This window comes from Suncus etruscus, chromosome 9, assembly GCF_024139225.1.
Source record: "Suncus etruscus isolate mSunEtr1 chromosome 9, mSunEtr1.pri.cur, whole genome shotgun sequence".
NCBI lineage: Eukaryota > Metazoa > Chordata > Mammalia > Eulipotyphla > Soricidae > Suncus > Suncus etruscus.
Genome location: NC_064856.1, coordinates 96,715,218 through 96,737,265, shown reverse-complemented (window position 1 = coordinate 96,737,265; position 22,048 = coordinate 96,715,218). Strand labels below are relative to the sequence as shown.

General features: G+C 42.2%; 1 protein-coding gene and 1 non-coding gene across 2 annotated transcripts in view; one reads left to right on the top strand and one right to left on the bottom strand.

Moving 5' to 3' along the window:
- Positions 1 to 22,048, bottom strand: part of CSTPP1 (centriolar satellite-associated tubulin polyglutamylase complex regulator 1) — a 209,556-nt gene that overhangs the window by 79,670 nt on the left and 107,838 nt on the right. Inside the window, exon 3 of the mRNA XM_049779744.1 lies at positions 21,839 to 21,969. Coding sequence (XP_049635701.1) covers positions 21,839 to 21,969 — 131 coding nt within the window. The remainder of the gene's footprint in view (positions 1 to 21,838; positions 21,970 to 22,048) is intronic.
- On the top strand, positions 14,482 to 14,591 carry LOC126019959 (U6 spliceosomal RNA). The gene has a single exon (XR_007499560.1). It is a non-coding gene; the product is annotated as a U6 spliceosomal RNA (small nuclear RNA).

Below are 22,048 nucleotides of genomic sequence, written 5' to 3'. Positions count from 1 at the left end.
GCACTGAACAGACTGTGTGTTGAGCACCACAACTCAAGGTACGCAAGTTCAGTCGCCCCAAACATGTAGGGACTCCAACCATGAATGTGTGAGTCCCCAGTGAACACTTGCAAAGGGAAGGAAAAAGGATCTCACAGATCTTAGAGCAACAGGAGTCTTCCCAAACTTCAATGTGCCATGAGAAATGGTACAGTCACTTGGGAAATATGGGACTAGGTGCTCAAGTTGAAGACACACATTTTTCTCAGCAACTCCACTAAGAAGACACCTAACAGATCTATAACCCAGGGGGTATGTACAGGGATGCTGACAGCCCCAAATTGAAAACCACCCCAATGCTGCTTACTATGACATAAGTCAAGTGGGCTTTAGATATAAAACAGAATTCTGTACAACAATGAAAAAACAACAACACCAAAAACTAAACCCAACAATGAGCAACAACTAACCTTAACAATGAACCTAGAACATGATACTGACAAGAGAAGATAATCACTGCAGGACGCCTAGTCTATGATTCCAGCTACATAAAATTCCAAATCAGGAAGGCACATCTGACTAAGAGTCAATCTTGGAGAGAGCTCTGGGGGTCCTAAGGGGCTTGCTAGGTTGAGGCCATTCCCAGCAGCCCATATGATACTCTGAGCACCACCAGGAGTGATCCTCTGAGCATAGAGGTAGGTATAGCCCCCAAGTACCATTGAATGTGTTTCCCTTTCCCACTCACCAAAAAAGGAGTTTAATAACTATTCTTAAGAGGTCCACATTGATTGGAGTGGCCTGAAGATGCTTGTGGAATGCTGGTGGACACGTGCATAATTTATTTAAAATTTACTGAATTTTACATGTATTCTTTTCTGTATGTTTGCTACTTGTTATACTATACTGTTTATTTTATTTTATTTATTTTGTTTGGCTTTTTAGGCCACATTCAGTGATGTTCAGGGGTTACTCCTGGTTCTGTGCTCAAAATTACTCCTAGCAGCTTGGAGGACTTTATGGGATGCCAACTCAGATTGGATTGAACTCAGATTGGCCAGGTGCAAGGCAAACGCCCTACTTACTGTGCTATCTTTCCGTTCTCCCATTTTATTTTTTAAAAATAATTTTTGGATTTGTTTTTGGGGTCACACCTGGTGGTAATCAGAGATTACTCCTGGTTCTGCACTCAGGAATCACTCCTGGTGAGCTTGAGAGATATATAGTCTTGGGACACCGGGATTGGAATCCAAGTTGGCCCTATGCCTAGTTACATATCTTACCCACTATACTGTCTTTCCAGCCTCCTAAAACGCTTTTTTTTAACTCTATTTTTTTAATTATAAATATTTAAGCATCATGATTACAAGCATGTTTGTAGTTGGGTTTCAGTCATAAACAGAATACGCCCCTTCACCAGTGCAACATTCCCACCACCAATGCCCCCTCTTACCCCAGAAGAACACTTTTTAAGACATGTATAAACCCCAATGCAAAAGACTTGAATTAAGCTGGGCTGGGAGCAGGGCCTGGCATCAGTATGTTTCAAAAGCTTCCTCAGTGAACTTGATATGGGGTGGAAACTCATGATGGAAAGGACTGGCACTTAAGGAGGAGTTAAGCTGCTTCTCCGTTTTTCCACACTTGAGTGCTAAGAAAAAGCACCTGAAATGTTGGTTAAAACAATTCTCGGGCCCTTGCCTGCTCAGGGATTCAGTAGGCAGATGATGGGAACAAGCACATTGTCTTATTGATAACTTCTACGTATGGTTAATCCAAGTTCTAAATTAGGGTCATGTGGTGGTGGTGGGGACTGAAATGCAGATTATGCCAAGCAAAATAAAACTGGAAAAGATTACATATTCAACACTACTTACACTTCCTTTAATACACTTCCAGCAAAAACCCAGTCAAATGACCACATATGAGTGTGATTTATTAAGCTGACATCTTTAACCTAAGGTGGTTTTCTTCTGATTCATAGTGTGTAAACTTTGACTCAGTAATTTACTTTCATTTCTAATGAAACTACGAGAGGAAGAGGTTTCCAAAGTCTAAGAATTATTTGTTCTTCTAGTAGATCTAGTTCAGAGAGTAAGATCTTAATAAGATCTCAAAGTAACCTCGCCAATCTAACTTAAAAGGAAACTCTCCATTATTTTCTCAGAGAACTTTCAAACTCTGCTAAAGATGTTCATCAGAGCATAAAATAAGCAGCAAAACAAATGTGTTACTTCCGTTGGTAATAAGAATGATGATTTTAAATTGAATTGGGGGGGGCATTTGGGGTATACCAGCTTGGTGCTTGGTAGGGAGGCTCAGTCCTGGCAGTTCTCAGAGGACCACAAGGTGCCAGGGATCAGATCTGGCCTTCCTCATGCAAAGCATGTCTCCAAGCCTTTTGGCTATCTCCCTGGCCCACAATTTTCTGATTTTAAACAAAAATGGAGTAACTGGGGCTGGCAAGGTGGCTCTAGAGGTAAGGTGTGTCTGCCTTGCAAGCCAAGGAAGGAGCACGAGGTTCAATCCCCCGGCGTCCCATATGGTCCCTCCAAACCAGGGGCCATTTCTGAGCGCTTAGCCAGGAGTAACCCCTTGACATCAAATGGGTGTGGTCCGAAAAACCAAATAAATAAAAATAAAAAATAAAAAAATGGAGTAACTATTTTCCCTCAAAGACAAGTCCAATGAAAATTAAAATGAACAATTGTGTAGGTCAGGGCATGACTCAGGTGGTGGAGCAAGTGCATATATGGAAGCATATATGAAGTCCTGGATTGATCCCTGGTACTGCACAGCCCCAAGGAACATCTGGAGTGGCCTGGATGGCCACCAGTATGGCTGATTGTAACAAAAATTAAACAAACTCAAACCTTCATTTAATCTATAATACAACTGCAATACAATCTTTTATTTTGGGGGAAGGGTTAGGTCACCTCAGTAGTGTATCGGGTCTACTTCTGGTTCTGTGCCTGGGGTCATTCTTGATAGTGATCAGGGGAACCAAGCTGGGATTGAACTTGGGGTTTCCTGCATTCAAAGCATGCATTTAACCCATTGAGCCATCTCTCTGGCTCAACTGTGATACATTCTTACACTGTAAGTATTTGCTTACACTTGGAACTAAGATGCTAGAGATGGAGCCCATGATGCCAATGGCAAGAGCACTGGCTTGAGAGTCAAATGACCCAAATTTAGTAACTAACTCGTTTGATTTAAATATCTTTTCTTATTAAAATATGGATTTTATTATTATTTTTTTTTTACAATCTCTCAGAAAGACCATGCACACTAAATATAGTCTATGGTAAATGTTAACATACAGATACCACCACCTTGTACTCCTGGGTTAGCGTCTACTGCCCCACAAATATTTGAACTTGTAAATGGATTGCTAATTAGGAAGCTTTTAAAATCTGCTTTGATCTTTTCTTTTTAATCCAGGACTGTATTGGCATAGAGACTGAGATTACATAGAATCTTTCAATTCTACTGGGTAAGAGTACAGATGTTATCAAGTTCTCCTTTTACTTGTTTCTTGTGTGATGTGGTTATGGAAGCAGATACAAAGATTTATTACTTTGTAAAAAGCTTGGTAATTATTAATAGACATCTCCAAGTATTAGTATGCTAACACAGAGGTGAAAATGTGGTCATTTCTGCACAGTAATTGGGAAAGCAGAGAAGACAAAAAAATCGAGGAACCTCGTGGGTCAGACAAAATACAAGGTCTTAAAACACCACCAGCATGAGCAGTTACATTTATATGAACAGTTTTTCAAAAACACTTATGGAGGCCCAGAGAGATAGCATTGAGGTAGGGTGTTTGGCTTGCATGCAGAAGGATGGTGGTTCGAATCCCGGTATCCCTTATGGTCCCCTGAGCCTGCCAGGAGCGATTTCTGAGCGTAGAGCCAGAGTAACCCCTGAGCACTGGCGGGTGTGACCCAGAAACCAAAACGAAAAACAAACAAACAAAAAAACCCCACACTTGTAGAGAATGTTACAGTCAAGAAACTTTTTTTCCTCTTAGGGAGTTGGAGTGGAGGAATATTGAGTCACACCTGGCAGTGCTTGGGTTGGTGCTAGTCCTGGTTGCATACTCTGCGGTTGCTCCTGAGTGACCATATAGTACTGGGTCGGAAAGTTGGGTCGGTTGCATACAGGCAAGCATCTTACCACCAATCTCCCCCAACCCTTCCCTGCACTATCTGGCTCTAGGAGGAGGCCCTAGATGATTGGATGATTTCATTCCTGTCCCCAATGATTAGATGATACTATTCCTGCCTCCAGATGACTGGATAATTTTATTCCTTCCCTAGACGATTGGATGAGTTCATTCCTATCTCTCCCCACTTCTTTCTGTTGTTGCTGGTGTTGCCCAGGTAATTGAGGTCACATGACTGGCTGTGCTGCTCACTGGGGTGGCCCAACAGGCTGCAGTGTTCACACACTGGGCTTGGGTTAACTGCACACATGTTTGCCAGGGGTTGGCTCTGAGCTGAAGCACACAAGGTCTGGCTGCGGGGCTCGCCAGGGTTATGGTGGAGTTCACATGCGTGATCACATAGGCTGAATTTCCTGGCCATGACACTTGCATGATCTTTTCTTAGTGCAGGTACTGGTGGGGGTCAGACTTCTCTGTGGTGCTTCAGCACATCTGATTGTTGTGAGATTAGAGTGTGTTGTGGTGTCAGGGACAGTAGACAGAGCTGCTCATGCTCAGCATATGCAGTGACACTGGGGATTGAACTCATGACCAGATGTTGGAAAGCAAGTGCTCTGAGCCCCTGTTCTAGTCCTCCAGACCCCAAAGACAAGGTTTTTAAACAGTGAATATATCAGAGTAATTGCAGAGCTTTCATCAGTGGCATCAGAATTTACTCTTTTCGCTTTTTTTAGGGGACCACACTTGACAGTGCTCAGGGCTTACTCCTGGCTCTGGGCTCAGGGGACCACAGAAATTAAACTCGAGTCAGTTGCATGCAAGGCAAATGCCTAAACCCTGTTTTCTCTCTCAGGTCCCAGAATTGAATCTTTTATTCTCGTTTCCTTAATGACATAAGCCCTCGATGGTGAACCTATATCACGTGAGCCTGCGGTGGCACTCGAAGGCTTTGCAGCTGGCATTCGGGAAGGTCTGCAATTAAGATATGCGGTTTGGCGGGAGGCGAATATGCGGTGTCTGCTTTGCAGCTCACCTGGCAACAGGGCCGGACTGGCATTGGGAGGACCCGGCATTGTGCGGCAGTTTGGGCACTCGGGCTCAAAAAGGTTAGCCACCACTGACATAAGCAATTGTCAGAACAATATTAAAATAAAGAAACTAGCATTTCTGTCTTAAGTAAATCCATTAAATATAGGTTTCTCCACTTGGAATTTCTACTGATATTTTAAATAAATTGAGTGTTCATTTTAGGCCACAATACTGCCACATACAGATGCTGATAAAATGTTGGGGATAAATCAAAAGCAAGATTTGGACTCAAAACAAATGGACTTTTTCTTTGCTGAAACTAAGTGGAAAGATGGTGTCTGGTCTGATCTGCTTGGGCCACCTTAACCTAATATCACAGACTTAAATAGCAGGCATGACAGATACATGCTGCCTTACCTTCTGGAGACAGAAGGCCAGGGCCAAGGTATCTCATGTCAGTGCTTACTGTGTCTTCACAGGGCTGAGAGGGTGCAGGTTATGGGATCTCTTCTGAAAAGAACACTAATTCGGGGGCTGGAGAGATAGCATGGAGGTAGGGCATTTGCCTTGTATTCAGAAGAACGGTGGTTCAAATCCCAGCATCCCATATGGTCCCCCGAGCCTGCCAAGAGTGATTTCTGAGCATAGAGCCAGGAGTAACCCCTGAGCACTGCCGGGTGTGACCCAAAACAAACAAACAAAAATTTAAAGAAAAAAAAAAAAGAGGGCACTAATTCAACTGAATCAGGGTCCCACCCCTGCAACTTCATGCAATTTAATAACAACCATCTAGACCCTATGCTCATATATGACCATACTGGAGGTTTGGACTTTTATATAAATTTTGTGGGGGATACATTTCAATCCACAGAAATCTCTATGCTATTTAATCATTTTAAATTATTAAATTTAATAATTAGGAGGAAGGAAAAATTTAATAATTAATTAATAAATAATATTTTAAATTTAAAATCATTTAAAATTTTAAATCCTTTAAAATTATTTAAAATTAAATAATTGAATGGCTCATATTATCTATCTATATACATAAATATAGTGTTTTTTGGTTTTTTGTGTTTTTTTTTTTGGTTTTTGGACCACACCCGGCTGTGCTCAGGGGTTACTCCTGGCTATCTGCTCAGAAATAGCTCCTGGCAGGCACGGGGGACCATATGGGACACCGGGATTTGAACCAACCACCTTTGGTCCTAGACCGGCTGCTTGCAAGGCAAACGCCGCTGTGCTATCTCTCTGGGCCCACATAAATATAATGTTATATGGTACATTTACTTTCTCTTTCACCATAAAGTTTTGGAACTAATTGAGGAAAATAAAACATTCATTTTCTCCAAGATGATTTCTCAAGTAGGAAGGCTGGTAACTGAGCCTTTACACAAAAAATTTTCTAACACTTGTCATTTTATTTGGGGTCAAACCTAGTGGTGCTAAGATTTTTCTCTGATTCAATGCTCGGGGGCCACTTAAGGCTCCAGGATGCAAAATGTGTGTTGTAAAAAGTACTGGGAGTTAGGAGAGCTCAACAGACTAAGCCCATTCTCTGCATGTAGGGACCCTCGGTTTGATCCCTAAAATTCCCTGGTATCCCCAAGTACTACAGGAACAACCCACAACCACAAAATTAGATATAACTAACTCTTAAATACCACTGGGTATGGCTCACCCCTGCCAAATATGAGTTAGTATGATTTACAAAACTGGACTGTCAGGAAAAGCTATTAATATGTGGAGCTTTTAACCTAAATGAATCACAATTTTCTCAACACTCCTTTATTATTATTGGGTGGGAAGGGAACCACACCAGCAGTGCTTAGGGCTTTCTCCTGACTCTATGCTCAGAGATCTCTCTTGGTGAAGCTGGGAGGACTATATGAAGTGCTGAAGGCTGAATCAGGGTTAGCTATATGCAAGATAAGTGCCTTAGTCCTGTACTGTCCCTCAGGCCCCACACCTTTTATTTTATTTTTTTGGTTTTTGGTTTTTGGGTCTCAGTGAAGAGGGCTGATGGAATTTTGATAGGGATTGTGTTGGCTCTTTAGGTTGCTTTGGGTAGTGCTGACATTCTAACAATGTTAAGTATTCCTGTGCAGGAGCGCAGGGTGATTTTTCAGTGAGCAAGAGAGAACTGATGTTTTAGGGATTCCTGCATATCAGATTGTATTACCTTCATAGAGAAAAAAATTGTACCTCTTCCTTTCCATTTGGATGCCTTTTATTTTATTTTATTTTTTGGTTTTTGGGTCACACCCAGCAGTACTCAGGGGTTACTCCTGGCTCTATGCTCAGAAATCGCTCCTGGCAGGCTCGAGGGACCATATGGGATGCCGGGATTCGAACCACCATCCTTTAGCATGCAAGGCAAAAGCACTCCCTCCATGCTATCTCTTTAGCCCCTGCACCTTTTATCTTAAAACCAAATTCTAAAAAGTTTTCCTCCATATCAAGAATCAAAGAAGGATGCAAATACTGCTTCAACTCAACATGTCATAGGTTGTTATTAGGTAACAACAACAACAACAATAGCCAGAAATGTGACTCAGTGGCAGAGCCCTGCATGTGTGAGGACCTGGGTTCAATTCCCAACTGCTGGGTTCCCTCAATAACCCCAGGAGTGAACCTGTGGCAACAAGCTGGGAGCAGACCCCAGCATAGCTAGGTGTAGCCTTTTCCTGACCAAAAATTTTAAAAAATAATAAATAAAATAAAAGGCATCCAAATGGAAAGGAAGAGGTACAATTTTTTTCTCTATGAAGGTAATACAATCTGATATGCAGGAATCCCTAAAACATCAGTTCTCTCTTGCTCACTGAAAAATCACCCTGCGCTCCTGCACAGGAATACTTAACATTGTTAGAATGTCAGCACTACCCAAAGCAACCTAAAGAGCCAACACAATCCCTATCAAAATTCCATCAGCCCTCTTCACGGAGATGGAACAGCTGATCTTTAAGCTCATATGGAATTGCAAGGGGCCCTAAATAGCTGAGACCATCTTAAAAACGAAGAAAGTTTGAGAACTTAGTCCTCTTAACTTTGAAATGTAATACAAGGCCAGGCGATTAGAACAGCACTGTGCGAGCATAGAGATCCCTGGATACTCATCCAGGCCACCAGACTAAAATCAAGATCCTGGAAATAAGCCCTCATGTGTATGGCCAATTGATTTTTCTTATTTTGTGGAAATTTCCAAGTAGTGATCAGGAGACCTGGGGGCCACTCTGTTACTCAGCCGACTGGGCCAGATGGTTCAATGTTATGGCCTGAGAATGTGGTGCTGTTTGGACCTTGAAGTGTTTCTGGTGCTGTTTAGACCTTGAAGTGTTTCCCAATAGTGCTTGAGGACCTCCAGCACTAGCTCTGGCACTACTCTGTGATGGTACTACTACGTGATACCAGGAATTCTGTGCAGGCAAATTGACACCCCTGATTCCTGAGTTATCTCAAGGGCCCTAAGGTCAACTTGCTAGGTTTTTTGTTTGTTTGTTTGTTTTGAGGCCACACCTGGCAGTGCTTGGGGGTTACTCAGAAATCACTCTTGGTTTATGGGACCATATAGGATGCCGGGAGCAAACCTGGGTCCGTCCTGGGTCAGCTGTGTGCAAGGCAAACGCCTTACCACTGTGCTATTTCTCTGGCACCAACTTGCTAGTTTTTAACAAACGGTGCTGGGAGTGTTTGAGGCCCGGAGAGGATGAGGCCCTTTCATGGAATCACATTTCCTAGGGAATTCCCTAGCATCATCGATGTAATCTATGTCCCCACAACCAGAAGGTGACCCCCAGCAAGCATTGCAACAGAAGCAGCAAATATCATATGCATGCAAATTCCAGACATGGCCACAGTGACACAACAATGGGAAGTGGGAGAAAAGAACCAACAGTAAAAAAAATTCTTGAAAAAAATAATACAAAGTCAGCTTCATGACATTTCTATTTTTTTTTTTGGTTTTGGGGTCACACCTAGCAGTGCTCAGGGGTTACTCCTGGTTCTACACTCAAAAATTGCTCCTGGTGGGCTCAGGGGACCATATAGGATGCTGGGATTTGAACCACTGTCCTTCTGCATGCAAAGCAAATGCCTTACCGCCATGCTATCTCTCTGACCCCAGCTTCATGACATTTCTTTGGTGATGAGTTGGACTGATGTAGGACATTAAAAGTAAAGGGAATTTAAAAAAGAGAGGAGTTAGACTTCATAAAAATAAAACTTTTTCTAGAGAAATAACCCAGTGAGCTGAGTATATGCTTTGTATGCAAGAGGCCCCAGGGTCCCTAAGTACTATGTGGGAGTGATGCCAGAGCACTGAGCTTGGAGTAAACCCTAATTACCAACAGGTGTGGTCCCCAAAACACATAGTATTTGGAGACCCCAGGGCCTCTAGCATACAAAGCATGCACTCAGCTCACTGGGTTCTTTCTCTGAAAAAAGTTTTATTTTTTTTATGAAGTCTAATTCCTCTCTTTTTTTCTACTTCCCTTTACTTTTGGTGTCATGTGTCAATCCAAACTAAAATGAAATAAAAAACTTTTATTCATCAAAGATAGTATCAAGAAAGTAAAAAGACAAGAATGAGAAAAAATATTTGCAAATCATAGATCTGATAAGGGTCTCATATTCAGAAAAATATAATGAACTTGACACCAAGAAAAACTAACAACTTAATTTAAAAAATGAGCAAAGGACTTAGACATTTCTCCAAGGAAGATAAGCCAACAGTCAATAAGACAGGAATAGATGCTTGGCATCATTAGGTAAGAGGCCAGTGCAAATCAAAAAACTACATTGAGGTTCTGCTTCATACCCATTTGGATGTTAGTTATCAAAACGTTGGGAAATAGAAAATATTGGAGAGAATCTGGAGAAATTAGGTCTCTTCTGTGGATAAGAATGTAAAATGGTGCCTCCATGACAGTTTTCAAACAGTATGCCAAGTCCTTTAAAATGTTAAGCATGAAACTATAAACAGATGCAGCAATTTTGCCCGAGAATAGTCTCGAGAATCAGAGGCAAGGATACTTGCATATCTATGCTGATAGCAATGCTATTCACGATGGCCACATGGTAACAGGAAGCTAAATGGATAAGTGAAATGTGACACTCCCCCAAAGGAACAGCTAAGTTCCAGTCCTACTAAGGAATAAAATTCTGCCTCATGCTACCATATGGAGAACCCTGAAAACCTTGAGTTTGGTGAAATAAAGCAAGCATGAAAGAACAAATACTATATGATTGCATTTGAGGTACCTAGAACAGTTGAATAGAGGCAGAACGTAAAATAGTGGTTATAAGGAACCAGAGAAAGAAGAAAGGGAATTTATTTCTGTTGGCCCTGGAGTAGGGGGGTGTCATGTGTTGCAAAGATCAAACTCAAGGACTCACATAAATGAGACAAATGTCCTAGCCCTTGAGTGCTTCCTTCAAACCCTGGGATGTTATTTGTCTTTTTTTTTTTTTTAATGGGTAAAATGTTTCCATTCAGAAAGATGGGAATGGGGTGGGGATAGTTCAGAGGCTCATCGCTGCCTAGCAAGCAGAAAGCTTGAGTTCCATTCCTGGCACTGCCCTTTGGTATCCCCAGCACCACGATTAAGTATGTGATTTCATATATCACCACTAAAAAAGTGTGTGACACCCCCCCTGCCAACCCATTTCAGTATGTTCTGCAATGAGGAGAGGAGGGGGCTGGTGAATTGTGGTGCACATGAATGCCAATAATGTCCCCAAACTGCATGCTGGCCAAGGTGAGACCAGGGCATTTCTCTTGAAAGAGAAAAAGCATGATAACCTCCTAGACTTAAAGTATCTGGGTCCACACCTGCTTGAGCTCTGTGTGCTGGGTGCAGACTTGAGGCCTAGAGTCTCATGGGTGTGGCACCTCAAAAAACAACAGCAAAATTTAGAATGTGGAAAGGAGATGATTTCCAGGGTCCCACTGATTCTAAATCTCTTTAGGACAACTTGATAAGGAAAGAGAAAAACATAGCCTCTAATGGCAGAATCAATTCCATGCTTTCCCCATTCGGAATGAAGAATGTCTCTGTTCAGAATGTCTCTGTTCTTCGAACAATTCCAAAGAGGCTCTAGACTCTTTGTCCTCCAAGAGTCTGGAGGCCAGGCAGAAGCAGGGCATCTGGAGATGGGAACAGGGAGCCACAAGCCCTGCAAACAAGCAGCTGCTTCTGTCCTCGCATACTGACTCCCTATTGGAATGTGGGTAGGGAGCTGGAAGAATTTTCTGTTCCAAAGTGACTGACTTGAGATTTGGAGTTGGGGGAGGGGGCACACACCTAGCAGTGCTGAGGGGTCTGTACTCAGGAATCACTCCTGGCAGTGCTCAGAGACCATACAGGATGCTGTGGATTGAACTTGAGTCAGTTGCATGCTAGGCAAGCACCATACTTGCAGCTCTATCGCTCTGACCCCAGAATTGAGATTTTCTTTTCTCTTTAAACTCTGCAAGCCAAAGAAAATATATTTGCAAGGCAAGACACATGTAGGTGGGTGATAATAGTGTGTGGCCTCTTTCACAGTCCAAAATAGTTTGATTTAGAAAAAAAGTGCAGTGATTTATCATTGGTTTGAAACACTATAAAACCGGGGGAGGATAGTTTCACACTCCTCCCTTCACCCACCAGAGAGGACCTCATGCCAACTTTTTATCTAAATGCCCCCACCCCTTCCTCCCGGCCTACTTCCCCGTTCCTTCAGGAACCGCCATATTCTTCACAGTGTCTAACAGTCACGTCTGTTGTTTTGCCAGTTCATTTGCTCTGGTAACAGATCAGGTCATCATTTGGGAACCCGTTCACCTCCTGACTTACTTTACTTTGGACAATCACCACCACAAGTTCCAGCCAAGTTGTTGCAAAAGGCACAAGTTCATTCTGTGTTTCACTGACTAAGCTACAAGTTTCCCATCTGATTCTTTACTGAAGAGGGAGAAGGGGCCCTGAGGTGTCCATGTTTGTGTAACTGAGAATAAAGTTGTTATGAACACAGGGCTACATACTACTGGTTTTGCACTACTTTTTGCACTAGTGTTCTATGGTTTTTCAGGTAAGTACTTCCACGGGTACTGCTGATCATCTAAGCTTCCATTTTTTTAGTCTTTGAAGAAATATCCATGATGTTTTCCACTGAGGCTGCACCAATGTATAGTCCCACCAACACTGTATTAAAGGGCCTTTCTCTCCTCTGCTCTCCTCCTCAGTATCTGTTCTTCCTAGGCATTCTGATACAGGCCAGTTTTATGAGTGAGAGGGATATTTTCCACACTTCCATTTATAGTTCCTAAGTAGTAAGTGAGGTTGAGTGAATTTGTGAATGTGAGTAAGAGATTTTTTTTTTCATTCATCTGTGAGCCATCTGTATGTTTTCTTTGGAGACAAACATATTATGTTATAATATGATCTCATAATAGGCCTTTTGCTCATTTTCTGATTAGGTTGGCCTTTTTATTGAACTGTGCAAATTCTCTCTACATTTTGGGTACTAACTGCTCTCCAGATAGATAATGTACAGATGGCATTTGTGTTTACATTTAAGTTCCTTTGGGTGTGTTTTTGGAACAACACCTGGCAATGCTGGGGTGACTCAGGATGCTCAGAGGACTGTGTGGTGGTGCAGTTCAAACTAGGCTCCAGCCCACAGAGCCTGCACTCTGATCACTGGGCAACACTGCCTGGGACCATATAAAGATTTTAGGCAGATGTAGCCCATTTGTTTCTTCTTGCTTATTTAAATAAGAATAATTGTTTTTCTTTGCTTCTCTTGTCCTTGAAGTCAAGTCTCCAAATGCAGGTCTGGAGAGCCAGGATGGCATCCTGTGTTCTTCTATGTATCCTGTAGACTGGATATTATTTTATTTTATTTAGTTTTGGTTATGTGGCCATACCTGGCAGAGGCTGTATTTGGATTAGTGTTGGGGGTTACCTTGTAGGAGGGATCATGAGGGTCTTGGGGTATACATGCAGTTCCCATAATGCAAAGCACGTGCTCTAGGTTGTTGCACTATTCCCGAATCCCTGAGTCTTACTGCAATAAGGTATTATTTAATCAAGTCTAGTTTTGAAGGGGCCGGTTACTTCTCTTTTGGGGAGGGGGCATACCTGACAATGCTCAGGGTTCTCTTCTGGCTCCATACTCAATAATTACTCTTTGTGTTTCTTGGAGAATGACCAGGTTGGACATGTGCAAGCCAGATTCTCTACTTTCTGTACTATCACTCTGGCCTCTGAAGGATCAGTTTTTGTTTTATTTTTTAAATTAAATTTCTTTAATTTAGATACTGTAGTTAACAGAGTCATTCATAAAACAGTTATTTCTGGCATTCAATATCCTACCACAAATGTAAAATTCCCTCCAATCTAGTCAGCAGTTTCCCAACCTCCCTGAAGCCTGCCCCTTGGCAGGTAGGAATAATATAATATTTTGGTTATTACTATTGGGAAATCAGAATTAAAATTATGGGCTATTGTGCAGGTGCACAAGCTATAGTGCTGAGCTGATGAGTTCAGATGGTGACAGCAGTGGCTCCTAGGAGGCCTCTGAAGGACCCCAGTGTGATCAGCTGCAAGGCTGGAATGTCCATCAGTTTTGCCTGCCAATTTTTTTTTTTTTTTGTGGTTTTTGGGTCACACCCGGCAGTGCTCAGAGATTATTCCTGGCTCCAGGCTCAGAAATTGTTCCTGGCAGGCACGGGGGACCATATGGGACGCCGGGATTCGAACCGATGACCTCCTGCATGAAAGGCAAACGCCTTACCTCCATGCTATCTCTCCGGCCCCGCCTGCCAATTTTTTAAGCAGGGTGTGTTGAACATGAAGTTTTGGGATTTGCATATAGGTGGCCAAAAGGTGGTAGCTATTATTAATTATTATTATTTCAAATCAAGATTCCCACACAATACTGAAAAGTTGGTATCAAGCAGATTTTAAAGCCAACCCTGTCCTATTTTAAAAGAAAGAACATATTCCAGTCAATATAAAAGTTAAAATTCATTTAAGAATCTATCTTTAAAAAAAAAAGAATCTATTTTTTGGGGGCCATAGTGATAATATAGTGGGTAGGGCATTTACCTTGCATGTGGCCAACCTGGGTTTAATCCCTGACATCCCATATGGCCCCTGAACCAGGAGTGATTTCTCAGTGCAGAGCCAGGAGTAACCCCTGAGTGCTTCCTAGTGTGGTTCAAAAAGCCCACCCCCCAAAAAAATATATAAAGTGATCAATAAATATTTAGCCTTCATATTTAGTGGTTTTAAATTTTCATTAAGAACATTTATTTGTGTTCACTTCGGCAGCACATAACTAAAATTGGAACGATACAGAGAAGATTAGCATGGCAAGGATGCTGCGCAAGGATGACACGCAAATTTGTGAAGCGTTCCATATTAAAAAAAAAAAGAACATTTATTTATTTAATGCTTTTGGGCCACACCTGGCACTGTTTAGGGGGCTTACTCCTGGTTCTGTGCTCAGGCATCATTCCTTGTGGGCTCAGGGGACCATATAAGGTGTTGGGGATCGAACCCAGGCCAGCTATGTGCAAAGCAAGTGCCCTGTACTTGCACTTTGTATATTTAGTGCTTCTTATTCTCATGTTATTTCTATATGGACCACACCTACAGAGGCAGCCAGGCAGAGACAGTGCCTGAACTCAGGGCCTGGCACATACCAGACACATGTTCTACTACTGCCTGAGCTCCCCCTACTCCAGTCTAGCCTTCATATCAAGTAACAAAAAAAAAACAAAACCCTGATGTATGCTGGGGACAGGCAAAACAGACAAGGGTTCTGCCCCCACAAAGCTTACCATTTAATAAAGGAGATGAAAGTAAGTAGAGAGTCCACCTAAATATAGTCAAAAACTGTAATAAAAAGTATGAGATGACTGTAAGACTAAGGAAGGACTCAAACCCAAAGGAGGAAGCAGGACACAGGGAAGGACCCGTTAAGGAGTTGACTTCCTGTTTTGGTTTGGGGTCACATCCCCCAAGTGCTACTCCTGGCTTTCCACCCAGGGAATTTCTGCATGTGCTCAGCCTACTGAACTACCAATACAGGAGCCAACCCGCCCTCTGGCTTGGACCTCACCAGATAAAGAGAGGTGAGCAACTTTGGAGGGTTAAGCATGAATGGTGAGCAGGGCTAGATGGGAGAGGAGATGGTGACAAAGCATTCCAGGAATGCCTGTGGCGTCTTTGGGGAGGGGGGAGTCCCAAGCACACAGAACAGAAAGGAAAGACCATTTTAAAAAGAACAAGAGTAATGTGGTGGGTGGCAAAGAACGGATTGATTCAAGGGGACATCAATGGCTAATGATCTCTCCTGAGAAGGCTGTAGAAAGAAGGGGTGATTAGGAACAGAGAAGAAATAGGTAAGGGGGGGGCATGAGAGAGGTGGGGCTTGAGGTGAAGGGGTTGCTGATGGAAGCTGTCAGGGTTCTCAGGGGCACCCTGGAAAGATAGAGAAGTGTGGTATCAGGGGGTGGGGGAAGAGGAGACCCCAGAGGGAGAGATTACAAGGCAGGACTTCTTCTGGCTGCTGAAAACAAATTACAAGACTAGCTTCAAACCATACAGGCCCTGCCACCCAAGTGGAGTGGCTGGGCGATTGCTCAGAAACATCCATCTCAGTCTAACTACCCCCACTCTCCCTGTGATCACATCACCTACTAGAACTGTGGGTGTTTTTAGAAAAGGTGACAAATCTAAAGATCTAACTTTATGTGATCATACAGGCCCACTACAATTCTGATTCCCAGGAAGTTGACTCCTTTCAGAAAAATAGGGATTCCTGTCTCCCCATCGTTATTGGATCACAAAATCTTGAGAGCTAGAATTTCTTTTGTTTGTTTGTTTTTGGGCTACACCTGGTGGCACTCAGGGGTTACTCCTGGCCCTGCCCTCAGGGATTATTTCTAGCAGTCTTCAGGGGACCATATGGGATTCTGGGGGTTAAACCCAGGCCAGCTGCATGCAAGGCAAACATCCTATGTACTGTGCTGTTACTCCAGTCCCATGAGCTGGAATTTCTATTGCACTTTACTTGTATTATCACTAGCAACAGATTCACAAGGGTTTGATGGGTGGATGAATAATCCTGAACAATAAAGACAAAGTACCAGTCAATTCAGAGCAAAGCAGAAAATGTGTAAGAACTCGGGGGAAGGGTGCAAGGGAGGAATGAAATGGGCAATATCCGAGATCCTGGCATTTATTCAGGACTCTGCTCTCACACCCCCAGCACCCACTCAATCAGCAAGTTCTGTCAAACCAACTCTCAAATTGCTCTGCAGCTCCATGGCCGCTTCCTGTCCTGTTGTAATTGTCTCCTAATGGGTCTGTCTGCAGTCTGACAACCTGCCTTCCCTTCATATTTTCCATGCTTTTGCCAATGTTGTATATTAAAAAGACCACACAAAGGGATGAGGTCTGACTGCCTGAGAGCAAACGTGCTCGCTTTGGGGCTGGCAGAGATTGGCTTCTCTTCGGCAGCACAAGGTCGCTCAGCTGATGGGTACTGTTTGGAACTTGGCCTTAATGAAGATTAGGGCTGGAACCTGAGCTGTGTAGCTCAGAAACTGTGGCCATTTGCAAGTTGTTGCACTTCAGTTTCTTTGTGTATAAAACAGGTTAACTGTTGTACCAACTCATCTGCTTTGTGGATTGACTGGATTTTGCCCATTGAAAGGAAGTGCTGAATCAGGGTTAAGTGCTATTACTATTAGTGGTATGTTCATTTCTGACTTTGTATTTTTCATATCCAAAGGCACTATTCAGAGCTTTCAGATCTTTCCCATTTATCTATTTTCTACTCATAGTTTTCCCTTAGCACATCGATACGATTTAAACTACTTAGAGGTCCTTGTTAGTGAACTATATCATTGTCATTTATGGGTCTGTTTCTTTTTTTTTCTCTTTTTCTTTTAAGGAGGGCACACCCAGGGGTGTTCAGGGATCATTCCTGGTGGTGCTTAGAGCCATATGGAGTGCTAGGAAGCAAACTGGGGGTTCATGTGGATGCCAGGTTTTGTGAATTCTTATGTTGTGCAGCACTGGATTTGGTTGACTTCCTTTAAAGAGGACAGAACTCTGCTATGGTATAATATAAACTACTTGCAAATTCACCCTTTAGATGATTGAGGATTTTGCCCAGTGTCCTGGATATTTATTCCGAGGCCTTGCCACTCCTGTGGCTAATAGAAGCACCACAGCCCTGCATGTAGTCCAGGCGTTGTCTGGCCTATTGTTTTCTCTTTCTCCACCACACACACGTGCAGAGTTTGTAGCCAAAGACTCAAATACCAACATGGAGTTCTCTGAGCAACGACCCCCATGTGGTACTGAATGAAAATTCTGGCCACCCTGGCCTCCCTGAAGTCCTAATCTCTGCCTCCTCCGCTCAGCCAGGCTGCCTGCTCTGTCTCCATCTCCCTTGCTCTCCTGTCGCTTAGCAACTGCCACTGGGGAACACAGTCCTGCTCTGACTGTGGGCCAATGGCTGAAAGAGCCGTTTCAGATACTTTGTCTGGTTTTCTGGTTCTTTATGGCAGGCAAACAATTGTCTTAGTAGGTATTTCTTCATGGGCAGGAGAGGAAATGCCAATCATTATTTTTATTAAACGCAATGCAGATATTCACTGGTAAAAATCACAGAACTCAAGACTGAATTTGAATTGAAAATAAACTATGGACAAAAGCTCTTTTGAGTCAACAGCATGACACACAAGTAGAGATTTACTTCAGGGGAACGTCAGCCTTTGGCAGACTTGGAAATTCAGATGGATCTTTCTGCATTGAAAGAAAGCAAAATGAGAAAGTGGAAAATGTTCTCACTTCTCTTCCCTTTGTTGTCATTGATTTGTCCAAGGGTCACATGACTGACTGGGGGACTAGCACTGGTACACTTGTGGCACTGGGGATCATGCTTGGTGACAGGGTGCGACAGGGAGGAAACAGTCTCACACCTGTAAGCCCCATTTTGTCCCCTGACCGCTTCCCCAGACAACAGGAAGTTGAATTTTTATGACTTGCTAAGCACAAATAAATCTGTTAGTTCCCAAATCTAAAACTACAGAGATTATAAGAGATACACTATAGTCTCCATGAGGTTATGGAACGTTAAAACATAAGAAAAATGGGCATTCCTCAGTACTCAGTCATTCAGAAATGATGTTGCATCCTTTTCTTTCTAAAAACTGGGATTAAGAAGGAGCTGCTTCTCAACAAAATTAAGGGATCATTAATTTTCTCAACGTTTCATTTTGAGAAGTTACTCTAGAACTCTGTTCTTCTTTGGCTACCTTTCAGAAGAGCTACTCTCCTTTTGGCAATGCCAAAATATGTACACGATGTTCTAATGGGAGTAACTGCAGAACAATATAGCAGTAGCTCCACTGAGTAGAATCTGGTACTTGGCATTCTAACTGAAAAAAAAAAGGGGGGGTTCATAAATACTTCCCATTGGAACTTTGCCTCTGAGTGGTTTTGCTCAATCTGGAATAAAACTGGGGATTAACACATTTTGGGACTGAAAGATGTTCTCAAGTTTTCTGAGAAAATCTAAGATGATATTAAAACTGTTGAACCAAAGAGTTGAGGTTCACCTAGACAAAAATATATGCATTTAGTCTTTAGGAAGTCAGAAGCTGTCTGATTAGGATGCACAGCAATAAGCCCCCAGCATAAAAACTAGGCCTTGTTTATGGCACTGGAAAAACAGAGAATTTGGAGTTGCTTTCTCTCAGCAGCTGGATGAATTACTGGCAGCTGCTATAAAAAAGATAAAGAAACCCACATCTGCTAAGAGACCAAATACTCTGGGGATCCCTTGTGATAGTAAATAAATTCTTGAAGAGGCCCCACTTCTAAATCAGGGAAAAGAACGAATGTGACCTGAAAACATTTCTGTTTCCCAGAGAACAACTCTAACTGTAGGCTTTATACTTGGATATAGTGAATATTCAATACATTTTGGGTTTTGGGGCTCACCTAGTGGTGCTCAGGGATCATTCCTGGCAGAGCTTGGGGACAAGACAGAATGCTGGGATTGGACCTGACTGTCTGCATGAAAAAAAAAAAAAAACTGCCCTACCCACTGTACTCAATATATATTTGTTGACTAATCACTGGGAAAGTCAGGTTCTGATGAGTTCATATACTTTACCTACATACAACAGTTTCTAGGTTTGATTACATGATAAAGATCAATGTGAGTATGTTTCTAAGCTAGTTCACTTAGAATTGAGTCATACTAATTTCTGCCCATCTAGACATTATACGAAGGGGATAATAGCACGCTCAGGAGAGGGGACCCTTTTCATACAGCAGTATGACTGGGGAGTTAGGTCTCTGGAGTTCTGTGCCACAGAATAAGGGACTGAAAGAGAAGACCCCATAGGAATAGCCCATATTAGCAGATGGGTCCGTCAGGGTTCTGTTTCCCACTGCGTTACCAACCCATGGTGCAATCTTTGTGTAAGCCACACTAGTTTGTTATTTTAAATAACACCTACCTGAACTGTTCCTAAAGATATTGAAAATACTCAAAGAATAAGATTAGTATCTTATTAGATGATATTTTTAATAGTAGAAATATTAGGTACTAATAATACTTAATACTAATAATACTAATAATACTTAATTTTGTTGAGAAGCAGCTCCTTCTTAATCCCAGTTTTTAGAAAGAAAAGGATGCAACATCACTTCTGAATGACTGAGTAGAAATATTAGGTAAAAAGTATCTGTATTTGTTGGAACATATAAAAGTATCTGTATTTGTTGGAACATATAAAGAAGCAGTGACATGACTAGTGCAGGGTCCGGGATCTTGTAAATTCCATGACAGATGGAAGCATACTGGTTCACCTTTCATATGCCAGACCAGAAACATGCTAACTCCAGCAAAAATATTTACTACATGAGTGAGGAAATGGATTAGGTATAAAGCTATCTTTAAAGGTATCCAATATTTCTTTGGAAACTTATGAAGGCAGGAATAGACTAGGCCTTTGCAGACATATTGAACAAGGGTTTGGTTTGATTTTGGTTTTGGTGTCCTACTCAGCGTAACTCCCAGATCTGTATTCTAGAAACTTCAGGTGAGGGGTATAAATTCAGGCTTCCACTGTGGCCTTCTGTATGCTAAGTAGAAACTCCAGCCCATTGAAGAATCTCTCTGGTCCCTAAGTACATGTTACTTGCCTCCCTGTCTGTCTTTCATTTATGTTTTTGTTTTTAGGCCACATCTGATGATACAAAGGGACCATATGGGATGTTGGGGATCAAACTGGGGTGGAACATGTGCAAGGCAAATACCCTACTAGCTGTGTGACTGACCCAGTCCCACATAGGTTTTTCAAATCTGAAACTTGTTGAGCAATTTAACCTATTTTAATATTCTGATATATGTTATTAAAAAAGATGTTTCCAATGTTTTTATTTATGTTTCTCTTGTTTCATCTTAACAAGATTCTCAATAAAGATATTTCTTAGAAAATATAAATTAGTACAAAAACACAAAAGTGACTTGCATTTGTCAAGGCATATGATCCTTCTCTCAAGAATTTTAAGATGTTATGAAAAAGCTTATTTTAGTGACTTTTATTTTTCATTTTTCCCTCGGATAGGTTTTCATATCAGAATTGTGTGTGTGTGTGTGTGTGTGTGTGTGTGTGTGTGTGTGTGTGTGTGTGTGTGTGTGTATGTAGAGTGTAGTGTGGTGGTGGTGCTGGGGACTCAATCTAGGGTCTCATACAGGAGAGACATGCTCTGTGACTGAGTCACATTCTTTTTTTTGGTTTTTGGGCCACACCCATTTGACGCTCAGGGGTTACTCCTGGCTATGCGCTCAGAAGTCGCTCCTGGCTTGGGGGACCATATGGGACACCGGGGGATCGAACCTCGGTCCGTCCTAGGCTAGCGCAGGCAAGGCAGGCACCTTACCTCTAGCGCCACCGCCAGGCCCCCTGAGTCACATTCTTGACCTACACAGTTAAAGTCTTATTTATTTATTTATTTATTTATTTATTTATTTATTTTTGAGGCCACACCTAGTGATGCTCAGGGTTTACTCCTGGTTTTGCATTCAGGGGTCATGCCTGGTGGAGCTCCAGCATCATATGGGTGCTAGGGATCGAACCCAGGTCAGACATATTCAAGGAAAACACCCTACCCACAATGCTAGTGCTCTAGCCTTTATTTAATAAACTTTTTTCTATTTCCTCAAAACCTGTATTCCTAGAACTTGATCTGTATTTCCTGTTGCCTTGGTAAAACTATTCAACTATGTCCAAGGAAATTCCAACTTTTCAAAAATTAAACATATTGCATTATTCACATTAGTCAATGCTGTAAAAGTAGCTCAAGTGTCCATAAGTAGATGCAAAGATAAGCAAAATGCACACACATACAATGGGATATCATTCACCCTTAGAAAGGAAGGAAGTTCAGTTACAGGAGAATGAACTCTGAGTATGTGTTATTACATGAAGTCATTTATAAAAAGATAAAGATAATATGATTCCTCTAATTCCCTGCTCCAAAATCAACTGTTCCTAGAGCCACTGACAGCATTCTCTCAACCAGGAACAGTGTTTGGAAGGAAGAACAAAAGATGAGAACAGAATGTGGAAACACTTACCTCCATTTTTGCCCACTGTTCGGAAGCACCTCCAGAAGGCCCGTAGGAAGGAAGCCCTGTTGTGAGGGGTGGCCTGGATGAAGCTGAATTCCCGAAAGAGGATGTGAGTTCCTTGACAGACACTGTTAAAACTGCAAAGAGAAAACCCATATCATTATTGAATAGATTGCCCCAGAAGGCTGATGTTAGGATGAAAAAAAAAAAAATCAA